This window comes from Paramisgurnus dabryanus, chromosome 3 (assembly GCF_030506205.2).
Source record: "Paramisgurnus dabryanus chromosome 3, PD_genome_1.1, whole genome shotgun sequence".
Taxonomy (NCBI): Eukaryota; Metazoa; Chordata; class Actinopteri; order Cypriniformes; family Cobitidae; genus Paramisgurnus; species Paramisgurnus dabryanus.
In genome coordinates, this window is record NC_133339.1 from 13,907,879 (window position 1) to 13,929,468 (window position 21,590).

Here is a 21,590-nt window from a genome sequence, read left to right on the forward strand (position 1 = left end):
CAAGTAGAAGTACAGGTTCGACTTAGCAAAACAGAACTGAAAATAATAATTAAAGATGGTGTTCATAAACTTTGGCAAGATAAATGGGATAAAGGGGAAAAAGGTAGGCATTTATATAGTATTCAACCAAATATAACAGTTAAAATGAACGGTTCACTTTCACGACAGGAAGAAACCTGGCTAACAAGGCTAAGGTTAGGACATACAGGACTGAACAGTGGCTTACATATAATAGGGAAACATGAGACCGGAATGTGCCCATATTGTACAGAAATAGAAACAGTGAAGCATGTACTTCTGATATGTAGGCAGTATTCTGACGAGAGAGAAAAACTGAAGAGAGTATCAAAGAACTCTTTGACTTTGAGCAACCTGTTGAGTCTATCTGGAACACAGTTTATAAGCAAAGCAGTGATAGAATATCTGAAAGAAACACAACTAGCAAGAAGACTTTAGCCCAATTTTATTTTATATATTTTTTTTTTTTTATTATTTTTTTTTTTATATATATATATATTTTTATATATATATATATATATATATATATATATATATATATACATTTATTTTTTGACTTCCCAATGTGATCACACCTCAATCCAGTAGATGGCGGTAATGCACAAAGATTGCAAACTGCCAATAAAATTCACTGAAGAAGAAGAAGAAGAAGAATTCGAATCAAAAGACTCGTAAAGGTTTTGAAGCCTCGCGAATCAGTGTTTAAAGCGATCTTCACTAGAGTCTGATGTCTTCATCCACGTGTAAATGCTTCGCTGAGCACTGAAATAATTAAACGTCTTCGATTATTTTATTGGTTCGTCAGCAGAAGACAGGATTTCTTAATACGCTAGCCGTTAGCAGTGAGATGAAGTTGAAAATCTGACCCGGACTCACTGTTGTCTCTGGAGCAGGGATCCATTGTCCGGACAGCGTCATAAACATCTCCTGACTCATACAGTTGTGTACTTTGAGGTAATGTCCAGCACGTTTAATACCAATATTATTAAATGTTTTTACCCATGTATTATGAACCAGTGTACTGTGGAGATCGAGGGCTAAAAACAGAAGATGTGCGCTATTCAGACAACTTTAAAATTACCTGAGGACTGCATCTGTATTTATCACTTCTTATTTTAGTTCTTATTTACCTTTTATATGTAATAAAATTATTGGAGAGCGGGGAACAAGCTAAGGCTTTTTGATTGGGCTCTATCATTCAAAAATATTTGAGTTAGATTAATAATTTTTACGCACAAATCTCTGCTACAAATGAACACTTAGGGTCGGTTTCCCAGGTTCAAGTCTTGCAGTCCCCGCATATTAGTTGTCTTGACTGAAAACAGCTTGCACAGACATAAGTTAAGTTTAAATACATCATTGCCATAGTTTTGTCTCAAGATGCACATGAGTTGTTGTTTTGTAAGGTATGTTTGTAAAAACAACTTAAATGGCCTAAAATCACTAGGACATTGTCCTGCTGAGGGGTATTGCACAAAAGCAAGATATGGGATTAAGCTGGGATTTTTCCAGTTATCCTTTCTGAATTTAGACCTGAACACATGAATAGAGTCCAGCACCATACCATGTACAGAGCCAGCCCCTCTAATGAATTCGTCCAGTTTTTTTTCTGTCCACCACCTTCATACTAATTACCCGACAGACCACTGCATAAAAAATTATGCTAGACACCACAGACTCATAAAACATCCACAGCATGCAGATAAATTGGCTAGTTCCTCTATCAATCCTACTAGATATTTATGTGTTTAAGTCTCTTCATGGTCCTGCATTAAAATACTAGATATACTGTAATTTACTGTAAATGTAGATTTATTGCTGCAGTCAAGTCACCAGCATGCAAAATGTTCTTAATCTTGATTTTCTGAAAGTGATGGATGGTCCAAATTGTTATGCACATGCTATTTTTAAAATAAGGTCAGTAAGTTTACAAATTGTATTTTAATCTCAATAGTTATATGACAGTGTGCATGTTATTCTATTATAACATAAAAGTTAATATTAGCATAACATGAGGGTCAGTGTTAGAAATAAATAATCTGCCATAAATAAACTAAACAAGTAAAACATTAAAAAAGTTTGAAATAGATTGTAAATGTTTTACTGACATTAAATGTTTTAATGCTTCTTCTTTCATTTCTAGTTCACACCTATAGAGTGAAAGTGATTGAGACCTTCAGTGAAGCTCCTCCTACAACAATCCACCAATAAATGCTGGAGTCAAACACACAGAGAAATCACTCCATGTGTGACAACTGAAATCTTCATGACATAATGTTGATGCTGGTGAAAGAGGAGCTTGAGAAGATGACAGATCCACAACCATGCAGAATAAAGGAAGAAGATACTGAGGAACAAATAGGTTGGTGTCTATTTTTCAATCTTTATTATTGATGGTTGAGGAATAATCATAAAAACATTGAGAAACATGAGGGGAAAATAAACTTAAATCCATTAGATGATAACCTTCTGCATCTATAATAGATTCAGTAGAATTAGATTGAAACATCAGGTAAAGAGTTTAATCCAAAGCAACCTTCAGTGGATTGAATGACTGTGATCTCCATGCAATGCTCTACTACAGTTAAACCTCATGTTGTGTTCACGTCATTATGGTGATAATTTTCTTTTACCCAAAAAATAGTAGTTAATGTTATTGCATCGTAATGAAAATTATCTCCCCACCTTGTTGCACTTGTGGTGTTCCCAGTCAAAAATGACCGACCTACAGAAAATAGCTTATAACGATCAAAACGGTCTCTCTTTATTTTGTATGTAGGGTTGGGAACAGAGAATTTCTCATGGTTAATTTCTTAACATTTGCTTTACATTTCATGTCTAAAACCATGCGGAAAACGTTTCCTCCTCTTCAAAGCGTTTGGGGGCTCCAGAGCGTCTGTCGTTGCTAAGTAACCTGAGCATTGATTGACGTTGTGACGAGCACCCACCGTCTGAAAAGAAATCGGCGCCTATAAACAGGCACGTTTTTTAAGAAAAATATATCTGAACCTTGTTTACATTTTTATATTTCAAAATGTATACATTATATATAAACCTATATGCATCAATGCGAGCATGCACATACAAAAATGATATCCTGCAAAGGCTGCTGTACAAGTAATATGACAAAGCACTTGCTCCAGCAATAAATCTCAAATCATACGTTTTGAGAACTACTGCTGCTGCTAACATATCCACTTCATAAGGTAGGATCTTATGGTACTTAAACAGGAATAAATGATATAGTGACTGAAAATATTAATTCACTTTACATTTAAAATATTTTGACAGTGGTTTATACACACAAATGGAATTGTAGTATTGGAAGTATTGTGCATTATTAAACATAACTATTTTATTATATGGAACTGAAACCGGAATCGGAAAACTTATTATACGTCACCGCAATAGGCTTTATGCCCAGCTGCACTACTTCCTGAACTTCAGCCAGCTCCTTGTTTCCTGTCTGCCATTATTGGACAAACTGATTAATCCAGGTGTGTCTGATTATTGTTGTTGTGACGACTGAGGACAGGCACACCTGGATTAATCAGTTTGTCCAATAATGGAAGACAGGAAACAAGAAGCTGGCTGAAGTTCAGGAAGTAGTGCAGCTGGGCATAAAGCCTATTATGCAATCAATACTATATCATTATCATTTTATGATGGCTCCGCCCTCCAATCAGGGTATAATAAAAAAGAAAAAAGAAATAAAAAAAATCCGGTGTAAGGTTAGGTCTATATACAGCGGGGAAAATAAGTGTTTGACATATCAGCATTTTTATCAGCAAAGGGATTTCTAAGTGGGCTATTGACACACAATTTCCACCAGATGTAGCCATCAAGCCAAATAATGAATTCATACAAAGAAATCAGAACATTTAAGTATACAAGTTGAGTCATAATAAATAAAGTGAAATGAAACAGGTCAATAAGTATTGAACACATGAAAAGAAAACAAGGTGCAAAATGGCATAGAAAGCCTGGAGATAACCTGAAATCTGTCAGTATTGAGAGAGAAAGCCTGCCCCATATCAGTACCAAATTATATCAGCTGCTTTAGTCCTAATTGATGGCCACTAAAGACTTCTCATTACTCCGGAGTAGGGCTGTCAAAATTGCTCAAATGACGTTCAAATATTCTCCTTAAAAAACCCACGAATATTCGAACTATTCGAATATCTGGTTGCCCATTTTTTCAACGACGTTTAACAACGCATTACGTCAATAACAGGACAAATTAATATAAAGAGACAACTACTTCTATAGGTAGTCTTTAAGTTTAAACATATTTGACATCGTATATTACATACACAAAACAAGTAAATCAAGAGACATCAAAGTGATATGGTACCTCAGTTACATTGCTTGACAAAACTCCCTGAAGCCTGCTCAATCCACGACACTGATCGGTCTCATGTCCTTACAAATGAACAAAATTAATTTCTCCGTTATGACCTCTTGTCGTGTTGCAGACAAATAGCTTGTGGCGGGCGATGCAAAGTAAGTGTTAAGACGTGACTGTTTAGCTGGAGTTCCACACATTGTGGTCTCGTACACACTGCAAACTTTCAGGAGTGACAACCGCACTTAAATGTGAAAATGTGATGATTGACACGAAGATAACCATAGCAACGGTCTGCCGTCTCACGTGCTTATCACTCACAGCTTTGATGAAAATAATTTAACAGCATTATGTTTTGCAATAAACCTCCGTCGTGTCGTTGTTTATTGTACGCATTTGTGAGGCTGCGCGCGCTCTTGTAATAATTTATTTCTTCAGAAGAGAGACCTGTCATGTCCATGATGCACGTTTAAGCACTTTATTAACTACTAGTTGTTCAGTTCAGTTATGTAGGCTACACACTATGCAAAGTTTCTGTAAACGCGGTTGTCACTGCAGTTTGCGGGAGTTAATGCGGTTGTAGAATGTGATTGTCAGTCCCGTAAATTACTGAAGTGTGTGTGTCCAGAACAGGATTAAGCATTAAAAGTTGAAGTGACAAACGAATTAATATGCAGTGTGTACAAGATGCCATGCTCATTTGGGTGCACATTTTCGAGATGTGACATCATGTTGCTAGTTGTCGAGTGGTATGCTAACCACTTTATCTCGCGGCTCAACAATTTTACCTCCTACCGACCAAAATCCAAAGTACTTTCAGACTTTTCAGACATAGCTTTTTAGATTTTGGGGGGTTAAAATCGCTTTCTCTGCTGCTGTCGACTTTCTGCCATCTTCCATGCAAGACGCGTCAACTTTTAACAGTGACAGACAGTGTGACTACTGTGACCTGTCACTGAACCAGGCGCACTAGTGCGCGCACTCACAAAGCAGACAGCCACGCCTCTACTACCGCGGGCTTTAAAAAAATTATTATTTATTCGAATATTCATTTTCATATTCGAAATTCGTTTTTTTAAAACTATTCGAATATATATTCGAATTTAGAATATTCGTTGACAGCCCTACTCCGGAGGCACACAGGTAAGACTTGATGGGTAAAAGCAAAAAACTCTCTCATGATCATCGTAATCTTATCGTTAAATGGGGGAATGGTTATAGGCGCATTTCCAGAATGTTGAATGTTCCTGTGAGCACTGTGGGGGCCATTATCCGGAAATGGAAAGAGCATCACTTCACCATAAACCGGCCACGATCAGGTGCTCCACTTAAGATGTTTGTCCAAGGAGTCCAAAGAATAATCAGGCGAGTTCTACAAGAGCCAAGAACCACTTGGGCAGAACTTCAGGAAGACCTTGAAGGCCAGGTCAACATGTGGACATTGTGCATCTTTCTAACTGTATTACTGAGATTAAGATTTGGATGTCTAATAATTTTCTGTCCTTAAATGGCTCTAAAACGGACATTATGCTCCTAGGCTCTCCTCATCAATTGCGGAGTGCTGAAATCCACCACACCGCTCATTTGGTCCAATCAGTGCAGGGCTGTGTAAAATCTGCCTGTCAATCACAGTTCCTGCACACGGCACAAATCCCCCCCCTCACGCCTGTTACAATATCACATGTATCTGCCTACAGTTCACAAGGGTGTTGGATTGAACTTTCACTAACAAATTTCCAATTCCTTGGTTAAAAATCAGAGCTAGGAAACAACCAATGAAAAGAAGGAAACAACGATAGAAAGCGACCGTGCCTGTTATAATACTATGATCAATATCGGACCGGCATTTGAAATATGTGGAGGAATCTACGAGATTTTAAAGGGTTCAAGCTGGATGCAGAGCTTGCCACATTTCTTCTCGACAGGTAATTGTGCTTTATCAACCATTGATTGTATTTCTGAGTGTTATGTAAGTAATATAAGTATTCTTGCTAAGTATGCGTTCACAATAATACTGGTGCACACGCACTGACGAGGACGAGCTCGAAGGGAAGTTGCTTGGTGGTAGTGGGGGAGGGGCATGAAAATTGTAAACATTTGAAATCAGCTCAATCCTCCAGAGTTGCAGACTGCAGGTTTAAGATCACCAAAATTATTCACAGATAATGCTGTTTTCACTAAAATATTGAGGTGCATAAGCTCAGATCAATGAGGCCTATAATTAATTAGTTAAAAACAGAAACAAGTCTTAACTGAAAGAAAACAAGCTGACAAAGGGATAGAATCCAATGTTTGGTGATATTGGAAAGTGTTAAAGGGTTTTGAACACAGCACAGTAGAAATTGACAATAGAAATGACATAATGTACTTCACATTAAAAATAACATGGATACATGACAATCTAAAATGTGTTTTGTCATTCTGGTTTATCAATATGAACTATTTACTGTCTTCATTTTAGATATGATGGAAGTGAAAGAGGAGAGTCAAGCTGAAGTGGATGAGAAACATCAGATTGTAAAAATAAACCATAATGTTTCACAGAAAGAAACTCTGAAGACAGAAGACATAAAGTGTGAAAATAGTTTCAGTGAAGATGAACGCCGTGCAGATCACAAGAGGACTCACAGTGAGGAGAAACCTTTCACATGTCAACAGTGTGGAAAGAGTTTTAGAACAAAAGATTACCTTAAAGCACACATGAGGATTCACACTGGAGAGAAACCACACGCATGCCATGAGTGTGGAAAGAGTTTTATAACTGCAGGTAACCTTAAGATACACATGAGGACTCACACCGGAGAGAAACCTTACACTTGTCAACAATGTGGAAAGAGTTTCTCTGTTGAAAGTATCCTTAAAATACACGCAAGAATTCACACAGGAGAGAAACCTTACAAATGCCATGAGTGTGAAAAGCATTTCAGAACTAAATGTAGCCTTATAACACACATGAGAATTCACAAAGGAGAGAAACCTTACAGATGTCCTCAGTGTGGAAAGAGTTTCAGTAGTAAACAAGGACTTGAGATTCACATGACAGTTCACACTGGGGAGAAACCTTTCACATGCCATGAGTGTGAAAAATGTTTCAGATGTAAGAGTAGCCTTATAAGACACATGATAATTCACGGAGAGAAACCTTACTTGTGTTTTCAGTGTGAAAAGAGTTACAGTAATAAACATGGACTTGAGATTCACATGAGAATTCACACTGGAGAGAAACCTTACATATGCTCTCAGTGTGAAAAGAGTTTCACAAGTAAATTTGCTCTTAAGACACACATGACAGTTCACAGCGAAGAGAAACCGTTCACATGCCATCAGTGTGGAAAGAGTTTTACAATGAAACGTAACCTTAATGAACACCTAAGAATTCACACTGGAGAGAAACCATACGTGTGCCATGAGTGTGAAAAGAGTTTCACCTTTCAATCTGTCCTTATCCGGCACATGAAAGTTCACAGTGGGGAAAAGCCACACGCATGCCATCATTGTGACAAGAGTTTCCCAGATACAACTCAACTTGAGATGCACATGAGGTCTGAGAAACATTACATTGGAGAGAAACCGTTCATTTGTCATCAGTGTGGAAAGAGTTTTACAGTGAAATGTAACCTTAATAGACACGTGAGAATTCACACCGAAGAGAAACCTCACATGTGTCATCAATGTGGAAAGAGTTTCAGGACAAAATATAACCTTAATGCACATTTGATCACTCACACTAAAGAGAGACCGTTCACATGCCATGAGTGTAAAAAGAGTTTCAAAACAAAAGCTTACCTTAAAAAACACGCAAGATTTCACACTCCGTAGAAACCATTCATGTGTCAACAGTGTGGATATGGCAACAACGTTTAGAAATCAGCTGAGGTCTTATTAATAAAACTGTCTGGAGGATCTTTACTAAAAGTCTACATGCACACAAAAGCCCAAAATGGTGTACAGCAAAAAGATTCAGGCCGTTTCTCAATATGTGTTCTTGTCTGTACTTGTTTTGTTGTGAAACGTCATCAGTCGCGGCCCAAGTACTGTTCCAGTTCCAATTTCACATCAAGTCAAGTTCACATAACATCTCAGGATATGTTCTTGATTTGCTCATTTTATCGAGGATGCATCAGAAGGTGACTTGTGTGGACTTATGATAGACAAGTTTCTCAGAATACATTTTGCGTCAACAACAGTGGAGCTTAAAACCGGCACAATATTTGAAATATTATTATATTTAACTTAAGTCCTTTAAGGACTCTCATCGGGATGAGGATGCGAAACTAGACGTTTCCAGCATACCTCTAAGTTTGTGCCAGGCCTAGGCATTGTCTTTTCATTTACAAAGGATTGTCTGCATCAAGCTGTTTTTTTCTCTCATCAATCCTTTCAGCCAAGATCAACTGAAGCCTTATCAAACTTTATCAGGACACTTTCTTTTAATGGGCAAGACATGCAAGTATCATACTTAGTTAAAAGTGAATAATGATGCGTGATGCATCAGTGAATAAAACTAAGGTGCATTCGCATTAAGTAACTGATGGTTCGTTTTAGGCTTTGACCTGCTGAATTACAAATACTGCCAAAACTTCATGCTTTATTCTTTTCTCTACTTCAACCTTTACCTTCTTTCGATGCTGAACTGTATGTATGTGTGCGTGTTTGTATGTTTTAGAGTAGTATGTGTTTAGTTAGTCAATAAAGTCTGATTTGTATCACACATGATGTTATTTTGTAGTTCATGCTCATAATCTGGAGTCACTAATCATTAAAGGTATCGCTACCTGCTCTTAAAGCTGTTGGATCCTTTTCAGGATATTCATCTCTTAAGCCAAGAGAGCTATATCCTTATATAGTCTAAAGTGTCTTACTAAACATTCACTGAACGAGTGTTGGCCAGACACCCAAGACCTTAATTTGACCCACATACTTATAATTGATTACAATCCATTGTAAGTACTTTACATTTGAGCTTATGTTTGTTTGCCTTAATTGGGATGGTGGAGAATGTTTTTAAAATATTCATAATAAATATAATTAATTACCATAAGCCCCTCCTTTAGAATCACTACATAGCATTCTCCTATAAATTGTTAGAAATTTGATATGATTTTTGTCAATTATTTTTTTTTCAGTAATTTAGATAATATATGCCTTTTAAACCATTCTTTAAAACATTCTAATTTTTAATGCAGGAAAACCCTGCTGCAATAATCAGACGATGTCAGCATAATTTTAAATTGACATGCAATAATAACTTTTATTTAAAACATTTAATCCCAGATTTAAATTAAATGAAAATCACATCAAAACCCTCTAATTTATTTAAAAAATTTTAAATCTCCCAGGTCCAAACATAGATTCAGATCTGTAATTAATGCGTGAGAAAACAAGTGAATCATTACACCCCTATAACATGAAAGTCAATCTTAACACGAGGGTCAAAGTTAGAAATAAACCCATTATCTGTTATAAATACAACTAAACAAGTCTAAAACAGATGGTGAATGTTTTACTGACATTAAATGTTTTAATGCCTCTTTTTTCACCTTTAGTTTACACCCATAGAGTGAAAGTGATTGAGACCTTCAGTGAAGCTCCTCCTACAACAATCCACCAATAAATGCTGGAGTCAAACACACAGAGAAATCACTCCATGTGTGACAACTGAAATCTTCATGACATAATGTTGATGCTGGTGAAAGAGGAGCTTGAGAAGATGACAGATCCACAACCATGCAGAATAAAGAATGAAGATACTGAGGAACAAATAGGTTGGTGTCTATTTTTCAATCTTAATTATTGATGGTTGAGGAATAATCATAAAAACATTGAGAAACATGAGGGGAAAATAAACTTAAATCCATGAGATGATAACTTTCTGCATCTATAATAGATTCAGTAGAATTAGATTGAAACATCAGGTAAAGAGTTTTATCCAAAGCAACCTTCAGTGGATTGAATGACTGTGATCTCCATGCAATGCTCTACTAAACCTCATGTTGTGTTCATGTCATTATAGAGAGAATTTTCTTTTACCCAAAAATCCTTGGCTCAAGACGATTCGATTGGACCTCATGACGTCATTTTCCGTCATGAAATTTTTCCACCATTTTGAATTATTCGTAAAACGTACTTTTGCGAACTTGTCCTAGAGCTTTTCCCCGATTGCCACGAAAATTGCTGTGTACCATCTAGAGACACTCGCGTCAAAAAGTTATTAAAAAATTTTCGATAAACCAATTCATTGTCGTATAGCGTGTCAACAAATTTAACGTAGAGCGCAAAAAAACAGGTTAATGGTCAGACGAATGTTGTACATGCTTATAACTTTGGCTGCGATCAACGTATTTTCACGGGACTGTGTTGATTAGTCCAACGATACCAAACATGCCAAAATTCGCCTTATGGTTAACCCTGCGCATCAAAAAAAGTTAAGGTAAATTAAAGTAACATTAATGTGAAAGCACAATGGCCATCTGCCTTCAAGTGTTTATTACACAAGATGGTTTTAGATACAGTTTCATGAGTTTAATGAAATTAAGATTTTACACATTTGTTGCTATTTTATTCGCAACATTATTTTGTGATTTGATCATATTTGCTTGTGTTTAGCACAAAGTTCATAACTGATAATAAACCCATATATTATACACAAATTCACAGATTCATAGTACATTTATTTCATGCTTTAACAGTTGACTCCAACAGTAACATTTTCAGCATTTAGCTTAGCAGTAATGATATTCATCACCTGATAAATGGCTATTTACTGTCCTGCATTACTACAGTTAAAGTTTGATTCTAAGTTTTTTGCGCCTCCCAAAATTTTTTAGCACCAGCCGCCACTGAAAACACCAGAAGTGTTAGAGGGTTTTGAACACAGCACAAAAGCAGAAATTGACAATAGAAATTACATAATGTACTTCACATTAAAAATAACATGGATACATGACATCTCAAATGTGTTTTGTTACTCTGATTTATCAGTATGAACGATTTACTGTCTTCATTTTAGATATGATGGAAGTGAAAGAGGAGAGTCAAGCTGAAGTGGATGATAAACATCAGATTGTAAAAATAAACCATAATGTTTCACAGAAAGAAACTCTGAAGACAGAAGACATAAAGTGTGAAAATAGTTTCAGAGAAGATGAACGCCCTGCAGATCACAAGAGGACTCACAGTGAGAAGAAACCTTTCACATGTCAACAATGTGGAAAGAGTTTTAGAAGAAGAGATCACCTTAAAGCACACATGAGGATTCACACCGAAAACAAAAGACACGTGTGTCATCACTGTGGAAAGAGTTTTACAACTGCAGGTGAACTTAAGATACACATGAGGACTCACACTGGAGAGAAACCTTACACTTGTCAACGATGTGGAAAGAGTTTCACCTCTCAATCAAGCCTTAACCGGCACAGGAAAACTCACAGTGGGCAAAAGCCACACGCATGCCAACATTGTGACAAGAGTTTCCCAGATACAAGTAAACTTAAGATACACATTAGAGTTCACACTGGAGAGAAACCATTCACGTGTCATCTGTGTGGAAAGAGTTTTATAAAAAAATGTTACCTTAATGTACACCTAAGTAGTCACACTGGAGAGAAACCATACGTGTGTCAACATTGTGGAAAGAGTTTCAGGACAAAAACAAACCATAATGTACATTTGATCACTCACACTAAAGAGAAACCGTTCACATGCCAAGAGTGTAAAAAGAGTTTCAAAAATAAATGTAACCTTTTAACACACGTGAGAAGTCACACTGGAGAGAAACCTTACATATGTCTTCAGTGTGAAAAGGGTTTCACAAGTGACTTCAATCTTAAGAGACACATGACAATTCACACTGCAGAAAAACCGTTCCCATGTCAACAGTGTGGAAAGAGTTTTAGAATAAGAGCTGACCTTAATGAACACCTAAGAATTCACACCGGAGAGAAACCATACGTCTGTGATCAGTGTGGAAAAAGTTTCAGGACGAAACCAAAACTTACTGTACATTTGAGCACTCACACTGAAGAGAAACCGTTCACATGCCATGAGTGTCAAAAGAGTTTCAAAACAAAAGCTACCCTTAACACACACATGAGAATCCACACTCGATAAACCATTCATGTGTCAACAGTGTGGATATGGCAACAAAGTTTATAAATCAGCTGAGGTCTTATTAATAAAACTGTCTGGATGATCCTTACTAAAAGTCTACATGCGCACAAAAACCAACAATGGTGTACAGCAAAAAAGATTCAGGCCATTTCTCAATATGCGTTCTTGTCTGTACTTGTGTTCTTGTGAAACGTCATCAGTCGCGGCCCAAGTACTGTTCCAATTCCAAGTTCACATCAAGTCAAGTTCACATAACATCTCAGGATGTGTTCTTGATCCGCTCATTTTTGGGCGACACAGCGCCTCACAGCAAGAAGGCCCCCGGTTCAAGCCCCGGCTAGGGCAGGTGGCCTTTCTGTGTGGAGTTTCTGCATGTTCTCAGTGTCAGCGTGGGTTTACTCCGGGTACTCCGGTTTCCTCCCACAGGCCAAAAACATGCAAGTTAGGCAAATTGGAGACACCAAATTGTCCCAACCTGTGTATGGATCAACTGGTTCTCGCCATGAATATAGCCATAGATGCTGGAATGGCGTTAAGAAATAAAGGAAGAAGAAGAAGATCCGCTCATTTTATTGAGGATGCATCAGGAGGTGACTTGTGTGGACTTACGACAGCCAAGTTTCCCAGAATGCATTTTGCGTCAACGGCAACGGAGCTTAAAACCGGCACAATATTTGAAATACTACTCTTTCTGTGTCATAAAATGCAACCGTTTAGTTGATGAGTATAGATGAATAAACTTTAAATCTGTGGTCAGTTTCCTCTGTCAGTGCAATGTACACCGCCAAGGGCAGCCTAAAAGTATCTGATGGTCAAACATGAAATGTTCCCTTTGGATATATCTAACTTGCATTTTTTGGTCTCATCAATTTATTTCTCTTTATTATTCATATGAAGTCTGTTATTTGTTGTTATTGTTTTAACTGATGTTAAATTTAAGTTTCATAACTTAAAGCAACACTATGTAGTTTTTTTACCTTTAAATAATGTCTCTAAAATTATTTCAGTGATAGAACAACTTTTAAATGGACAAATTGTACTGTTGCTGCAACCTGAGCAGCCTCCTAGCTGCTACAAGCACACTCTGAAAGTGGCGGTGGAGGGTAGGAAACACAGCCCCGCCCCTCCCCCTGCCTGCAGAAGAGTGTCTGATACCAGGCACAGTTGCGCTTTTCAACCACATGGGGGAGCTGTAAGTCATTTTTACACGGAAACTACATTGTGTTGCTTTAAATCACATATATTTTCAATACAATCTTAACACTGACTCACTGCCTTTGTACTTTAACTAGATTTTTATTTGTGTTTCCTTCATGTTGTACAAAAGTTTTGTACTTTTATAATAAATGGTTGTGTTTTATATCATATTTCATTTTGTGTAATAAATACATTAATCAGTGTACTTGTTGCCTGAACCACATATTTGTATTTTCTAAACGAAAACAAGTAAGGTTTTTGCATTTTATATCATTTGTTTTATCGCAAAAATACATTAAAATAACCCAAGGCTGCACGTATTGTTTTACATGGTAGTTTACATGGCTGCTGCCTTCAGAAAATGTCGAAATATTGAAATATTTTCTTCTATTATAGAGGTTAGTTTTTACTCCTAAATTCAGAGGCCAATTTTTTGTCATATATATATATTATGTTTATTATACGGGATAATTGTGTGTTTTTTATTTCCTTGCACTTCTGTGCTTCACACTCCACTACAGCAGGAGGCGGTAGTGCACCATAAGTTGGGGTTACCAACCGACATAAAACTTCAGAAGAAGAAGATTCGAATCAAAAGACTCGTAAAGGTTTTGAAGCCTCGCGAATCAGTGTTTAAAGCGATTGTCACTAGAGTCTGATGTCTTCAGCCACGTGTAAATTAATCCGTCTTCGATTATTTTATTGGTTTGTCAACAGAAGATAGGATTTCTTAATTGGCTAACCGTTAGCAGTGAGATGAAGTTGAAAATCTGACCCGGACTCACTGTTGTCTCTGGAGCAGGGATCCATTGTCCGGACAGCGTCATAAACATCTCCTGACTCATACAGTTGTGTACTTTGAGGTAATGTTCAGCACGTATGATACCAATATTAGTAAATGTTTTTACCCATGTATTATGAACCAGTGTACTGTGGAGATCGAGGACTAAAAACAGAAGATGTCCGCTATTCAGACAACTTTAAAATTACCTCAGAACTGCATCTGTATTTATTTATTTATCACTTCTTACTTTAGTTCTTATTTACCTTTATATTTAGTAACGGTAGGGGAGGGCGGAATACAAACTAAGGCTTTTTGACTTTGGCTCTATCATTCAAAAATATTTGAGTTAGATTAATCATTTTTACACACACATCTCTGTTACAAATGAACACTTAGGGGCGGTTTCCTAGACAGGGTTTAAATCTTGCAATCCCCGCATATTTGAGTTGTCTTAACTGTAAACAGCTTGCACTGACATAAGTTTAAACACATTATTGCCATTGTTTTGTCTCAGTATGCACACAAGTTGTTGTTTTTGTAAGATATGTTTGTAAAACAAATTAAATTGCCTAAAATAACTAAAACCTTGTCCTGGAAACTGCCCCTTAAAGTTTGTTTGTGTGATCTACCGTTATCGTACACCGAAAGTGACAGGAGTGCAAACGTTACCTCATAGGTGAGGTTCATTGTAACAAACAGAGGGTTTGTTGTTACACCTAATAGAAAATTTAGTTTAAAAACAAATAATTCAATCAAATTCTGTCTATATACTAAAGGTGAATATTGTTTATATATCTGCCTATAATAGATAGATATCCACACATTCATTCATCCATGATCCTTTATCCCCCTCATACACTCTCAATCCCCCTGAAATTAAAGAAAACCTCCATATATAATTGGGAGGGTGGTGATGATTACCCTCCATTTTCTAGGCCTTGACTTCTACAGAAGCCACACTTGCATTCGACATCAAGGACTACATCAAGTCATGTAAGTTTTGATGATAAACTTGGATAAATTCATGTTAAGATTCTAATTTAGAATATTTAAAAAACTTGCCAAGATTAAGTTACCATGGAAAATTTCCAGAAACTAACAAGAAACTTTGTGCCTCTTAGCAAACCTATTTGAAAGTAATTTTGTCGGTAATTGAAATATATTGACTATAAGTCACACTTTTTTCAAAGTTTGGCTGGTCCTGCGAATTATAGTCAGGTGCGACTTAAATGTCAAAATAATTGAGAAACCAAGTGAAACCATTACAGTCTACAGCCGCGAGAGTCTGCCATATGCTGTTTTTGGGCTTGCATTTTGTGAAATCATTTTCTATATAAATGCGACTTATAGTCCAGTGTGACTTGCATATGTTTTTCCTCATCATGACACATTTTTAACTGATGCGAGACTTTGTCTGGAAAATACGGTACTCTATTGTTTCTTCTGTCATGTTTTCAGTGATCTGTACTTTTGTCTTTTGAAAAATAAAGCTGAGGAACAGAGAGCTTAAACATAAGATTGAGAGAGAAAACAGCACTGTTTACTTCTGCCACAGCGTTCACAGATTAAAATACAAGTGAATCATTACACCCCATAAAATACAAGCCAATCTTAGCATAACATGAGGGTCAACATTAGAAATAAACCCACTATCTGTCATAAAATAAACTAAACAAGTAAAACATTAAAAAGTCTGAAACAGATGATGAATGTTTTACTGACATTAAATGTTTTAACATTTCTTCTTTCATTTCTAGTTCACACCCATAGAGTGAAAGTGATTGAGACCTTCAGTGAAGCTCCTCCTACAACAATCCACCAATAAATGCTGGAGTCAAACACACAGAGAAATCACTCCATGTGTGACAACTGAAATCTTCATGACATAATGTTGATGCTGGTGAAAGAGGAGCTTGAGAAGATGACAGATCCACAACCATGCAGAATAAAGGATGAAGATACTGAGGAACAAATAGGTTGGTGTCTTTTTTCAATCATTATTAACGTATTTTCCGCACTATAAATCGCATTTATTTAGAAAATTATTTCACAAAATCCAAGCCCAAGGACAGACATTAAATCTGCCAAGGCAAGTTATTCAACTAAACAATAGCACACAGAACAGCAGGCTGAATATGTGTATGTACATGTTAATGTAACATTTACAGTTATTCAGCTAACATAATAGCATACAGAACATACCTGGGAGACTAAATTAACATAAGAAACCAATGAGAATCAAGTTCACTGAGCTCCTCATTCCACATCACTGAATCCATTGAATTACATAAATACAGGAGCAGCATATAGCAGACTCTTGCTGCTGTAGACGGTAATTTTGTTGTCGATACACCTTTATTGATAATGATAGAAAAATATGACAAAAATATGTTAATGCATTGCTAAAAATGCATTGGACTACATTGCATCCTCGTTCCTAAACATTAAACAGCCTATTATATGCCCTGATAAAAGTGTGTGTTGTGAGTAACAAGCAAACAGCCAATATCAAGTGTTGCTGTGGGGTTCGGTTGCACCATCGCCATGTGACAGGAAAAGCACGAAAACATGTAAAAAAGTGCTGTGGAAGGAAATGTTAGCTCGCCCCTGTGGTAGCGTGATTTTTTTGAGTCTAACCAGTATCAGAACAATGTTGTGTGTAAGTTGTGCAAAAAACCCCATTCTGACAAAAAGCGAAAACACGAGCTGACGAGCTACTTATTTAACCACCTAGGGCCGGGTATACTTTTTTCTGCTTCTGCCTCGCACGCGTTAGGGCAGCTTTCAAAGTGTACTCACTGCGGGTAAGCATGAATGGCCGTGTTGACACAGCGCTGTTGTATGCATACTGTATGCGCACTGTTTGCACGGTCTCAAAGCAAACCCTCCTGATGAGGAAAATGACGTCATGCAGAAGGCGCATATATACGCAAATGTCCATAGTATACCGTCTCGAATAAACTGTATGCCGTCCGTCTGCATCTAACGCAACACAACAAACAACCCACAAGTAGTCCACAATGGAGAGGTACTCTAGAGGGATGCCTGTACTGTAACTATACAGTTGGCCAATAGTTTATTTCTGCATCAAATTATTTTTTCTGAACTGGATTGGATCCATTTAACATTCAACTGACCAACATAAAAAGAGAGGAACATGGATAAAATGTTGCAAATTTTATGGTATTTTTTCCAAAATACACTTACTTAAACCCAAGGGTGTAACTTTGGTTTGAGAAGTGGGGGGGGCACAAAATGGGAGGTTGACTTAAATCCCATTCCCTGCATTTAAATACATTTAGGGACTATGGTAATACAAAATACAGCACATAATTACGTTAATTATAATGATAAATTCTGCCAAGAAGAATATGCTACTACTAAACTATGTAAAAGATTTATTTGTGGTTTACTGTTTTCTAGGGCTGAACGATAAATCACATGTAATTGTCACGCGCATCTCGTCAGTAATGCCGGTTCCTTGAGTAGTAGTAAATCGCCATCAGCTGTTTTCAGATGGAGCAGCTTTAACCACACAGAGCCATACTTTCCTGACAATCAGGGCAATTTCGCATTAATTATCGCGGACGTATCGCCTGCGATATGCATGCTATATGGCCCAGCTTGTCAGGGAACTATGGGTCTCATACAATAAACATCATCTCAATATCTGCTAGCTGCCTCCCCACTGAACACCTGGAAAAAAACGCGGTCTCTGTAGACAGCCCAGGCTTCGCAAACTGCAACAAAAACAAAGTGGTCAAACCTACCACCACGAAACATACAAAAAGGCTGTTTACACTTGGCATTAACATGCGTTTTCATCGATCGGATCACAAGTGAACGATGTTAATGCCAGGTGTAAATGGTGTTCAAAACGTTTTCGTCTCGTCCACTTTCAACCACATTCAGAGGTAGTCGAAAATCCTTTCGATCGGATTGCTTTTTTTAGTGTAAACACACATGTGGTTAAATGTTTTCGAACAGCCACGCGGACCGCCTTTTCTCCGCCCATTTACCTAATCTGAGGTACTGAGATCAATGTTTTAAGTCTTTTCTGACTTCTGGCGTGAACACACGGTGTACAGCGTTATCTTTAGGCTTTCATTGATAAAACTAAAGCGGCTGAAAATTCAGAGAAAGCTCTAACATATACATGTACAAAACCCTGTGCAGCATGTTTATTTGCTAAACAAGCAGTGGACTTGTGAGTGGACTCATTACTCCCGCTCGCGTTTAAATGACAACGGAGAGACTTGTGAACCGATTGATAAAAACACATCTTAATACCAAGTGTAAACAGCCCCAAAGTGTTCCAGCCAATAAACGACAAAAAGGATTTTTGAGTGGGGGAGTTAGCTACACTCCATTTTTGACACTCCATTTTTGACAACACGTTAACAAGAAGTGACATCACACAAATTCGCTTAGAGTGCCTTTAAACTACAAGAGCTGAAATTGACAATAGAAATAACATAATTTACTTTACATTAAAAATAACATGGATACATGACAATCTCAAATGTGTTTTGTCACTCTGATTTATCAATATGAACTATTTACTGTCTTCATTTTAGATATGATGGAAGTGAAAGAGGAGAGTCAAGCTGAAGTGGATGATAAACATCAGATTGTAAAAATAAACCATAATGTTTCACAGAAAGAAACTCTGAAGACAGAAGACATAAAGTGTGAAAATAGTTTCAGTGAAGATGAACGCCCTGCAGATTACAAGAGGACTCACAGTGAGGAGAAACCTTTCACATGTCAACAGTGTGGAAAGAGTTTCTCCTTTAAATCGAGCCTTAGCCGGCACAAGAAAGTTCACATGAGGAGAAATCCACACGCGTGCCAGCATTGTGACAAGAGTTTCCTGTATAAAAGTGAACTTAAGATACACGTAAGAGTTCACACTGGAGAGAGACCTTACACTTGTCATCAGTGTGGAAAGAGTTTCACAAGTGAAGACACTCTTAAGAGACACATGACACTTCACACCGGAGAAAAAACCGTTCACTTGTCAACAATGTGGAAAGAGTTTTATTAAAAAAATTTACCTTAATGTACACCTAAGAATTCACACTGGAGAGAAACCATACGTGTGTCAACATTGTGGAAAGTGTTTTAAAATGAAACGTGACCTTAATGCACATGTGAGAATTCACACTGGAGAGAAACCATACGTGTGTCAACAATGTGGAAAGTGTTTTAAAATGAAACGTGACCTTAATGCACATGTGAGAATTCACACTGGAGAGAAACCATACGTGTGTCAACAGTGTGGAAAGAATTTCAGAACAAAACCAAACCTTAAAGCACATTTGAGAACTCACACTGAAGAGAAACCGTTCACATGCCATGAGTGTGTAAAATGTTTCAAAAATAAATCTAGCCTTATAACACACATGAGAAGACACACTGGAGAGAAACCATTTACTTGTCAACACTGTGGAAAGGGTTTTATAAAAAAATGTCCCCTTAATAGACACGTGAGAATTCACACCGGGGAGAAACCATATGTGTGTCAACAGTGTGGAAAGAGTTTCAGGACAAAACCAAGCCTTAATGCACATTTGATCACTCACACTAAAGAGAAACCGTTCACATGCCATGAGTGTAAAAAGAGCTACAAAACAAAAGCTTACCTTAAAATACACATGAGAATCCACACTCAAAAGAAACCATTCATGAGTCAAAAGTGTGGATATGGCAACAAAGTTTAGAAATCAGCTGAGGTCTTATTAATAAAACTGTCTGGAGGGTCCTTACTTAAAGTGTACATTTGCACAGAAAACAAAAATTGTGTACGGCAAAACAGATTGAGGCCGTTTCTCAATATGTGTTCTTGATCCACTCATTTTATTGAGGATGCATCAGGAGGTGACTTGTGTGGATTTACGACAGCCAAGTTTCTCAGAATGCATTTTGCAGCAGTGGAGCTTAAAACCTACAAAATATTTGAAATATTACTCTTTCTGTGTCATTAAATGTACCTGTTTGACGAGAATATAGATTAATAAACTTCAAATGTGTGGTCAGTTTCTTCTGATTTTGGATATTTGGGTTCAAGTTGATCAGTGGGCAGTCAGTGCCGTGTATACCGCCGAGGGCAGATTTATCTTTGCAATTTTTTCTGAAATTTCCTGCTGGCTCAGTGCAGCTGCTCTGCTCTTCAGTATCTAATGATCAAACATGAAATATTCCCTTTGGACACATTTAACCGGAAATTTTTTGTCTCAATTTATTTTTCTTTATTATTCATATAAAGTCTGTTATTTGTTGTTATTATTTTAACTGATGTTAAAGTTAAGTTTCATAACTTAAATCACATATATTTTCTATAGAATCTTAACACTGAATCACTGCCTTTGTACTTTAACCTTTTTTTCCGTGTGTTTACTTCATGTTGTACAAAAGATTTGTACTTTTATAATAAATTATGTTTTACATCATATTTCATATTGTAATAAATGCATTAATCAGCGTATCCTAATCAGTGTTGCCTGAATCACATATTCATATTTTTTTATACAAAAACAAGCATGTTTTTTACATTTTATATATTTTATATGCAGCAGATAGCCGCAAGTCTTCAAAAATAGCTCGCGAACAGCAGGTAAGCTAATACGGAAAATATACATTTATCCTACATGCTGCTACTGTAAAGGTTGCGACAGCATGCAAGTTATGCTTAACTAATTGGTAAAACTTGATTTCAGCTGCTTTCTGAACATGTTGTTCAATTTGTTTTCATCAAAGGTCAATGTACATCACGTGTTATCAGTTTGGAGAAATGTATTTAGTGAAATGAAATCTAATACCATGTACATCTCTAAATTGTAAGGAATGTATATCTTTAATTTCATGGAAATGCTTTACATTAAGGTTTAAAATTAATATTAATTAATTAATGTGTATAAGCGCAGTTCATTATTAGGTTCATGTTAACCTCTGTAGTTAAAACCTCTTACTGATCAAATTATATCATGGGCAGCATAGCGAGTGCAGCCTGATTCTTGTCGTTTACTTATTTAATGTAAAAGATTGTACTTAACCCAACAAACAATACATCATTATAGAAGGCTCAACCTTTATTTTATTAAAAAAAGTTATAGTGACAGTAATGTCTTAATTTGT

The 21,590-nt window shown here is 36.8% G+C and overlaps 2 protein-coding genes and 1 pseudogene across 2 annotated transcripts; all 3 read left to right on the top strand.

The window, feature by feature from the left end:
• Positions 1–6,827: 6,827 nt before the first annotated feature.
• LOC135769017 (uncharacterized) lies at positions 6,828–9,834 on the top strand. The gene has a single exon (XM_065278378.1). It carries the CDS (start codon positions 6,830–6,832, stop codon positions 8,180–8,182), a length of 1,353 nt encoding a protein of 450 aa, XP_065134450.1. The 5' UTR covers positions 6,828–6,829; the 3' UTR covers positions 8,183–9,834.
• Positions 9,835–11,362: 1,528 nt separating this feature from the next.
• LOC135769023 (uncharacterized) lies at positions 11,363–13,986 on the top strand. Its single transcript, XM_065278388.2, has one exon. The coding sequence runs from the start codon at positions 11,375–11,377 to the stop codon at positions 12,470–12,472; it is 1,098 nt and encodes a 365-aa protein (XP_065134460.1). The 5' UTR covers positions 11,363–11,374; the 3' UTR covers positions 12,473–13,986.
• Positions 13,987–16,216: 2,230 nt separating this feature from the next.
• On the top strand, positions 16,217–20,835 carry LOC135768426 (uncharacterized; annotated as a pseudogene).
• The last annotated feature ends 755 nt before the right edge of the window (positions 20,836–21,590 follow it).

Excerpts from the sequence above, each read along its gene's own strand:
- LOC135769023 (XM_065278388.2), top strand. The coding sequence starts at position 11,375 with ATGATGGAAGTGAAAGAGGAGAGTCAAGCTGAAGTGGATGATAAACAT.
- LOC135769017 (XM_065278378.1), top strand. The coding sequence starts at position 6,830 with ATGGAAGTGAAAGAGGAGAGTCAAGCTGAAGTGGATGAGAAACATCAG.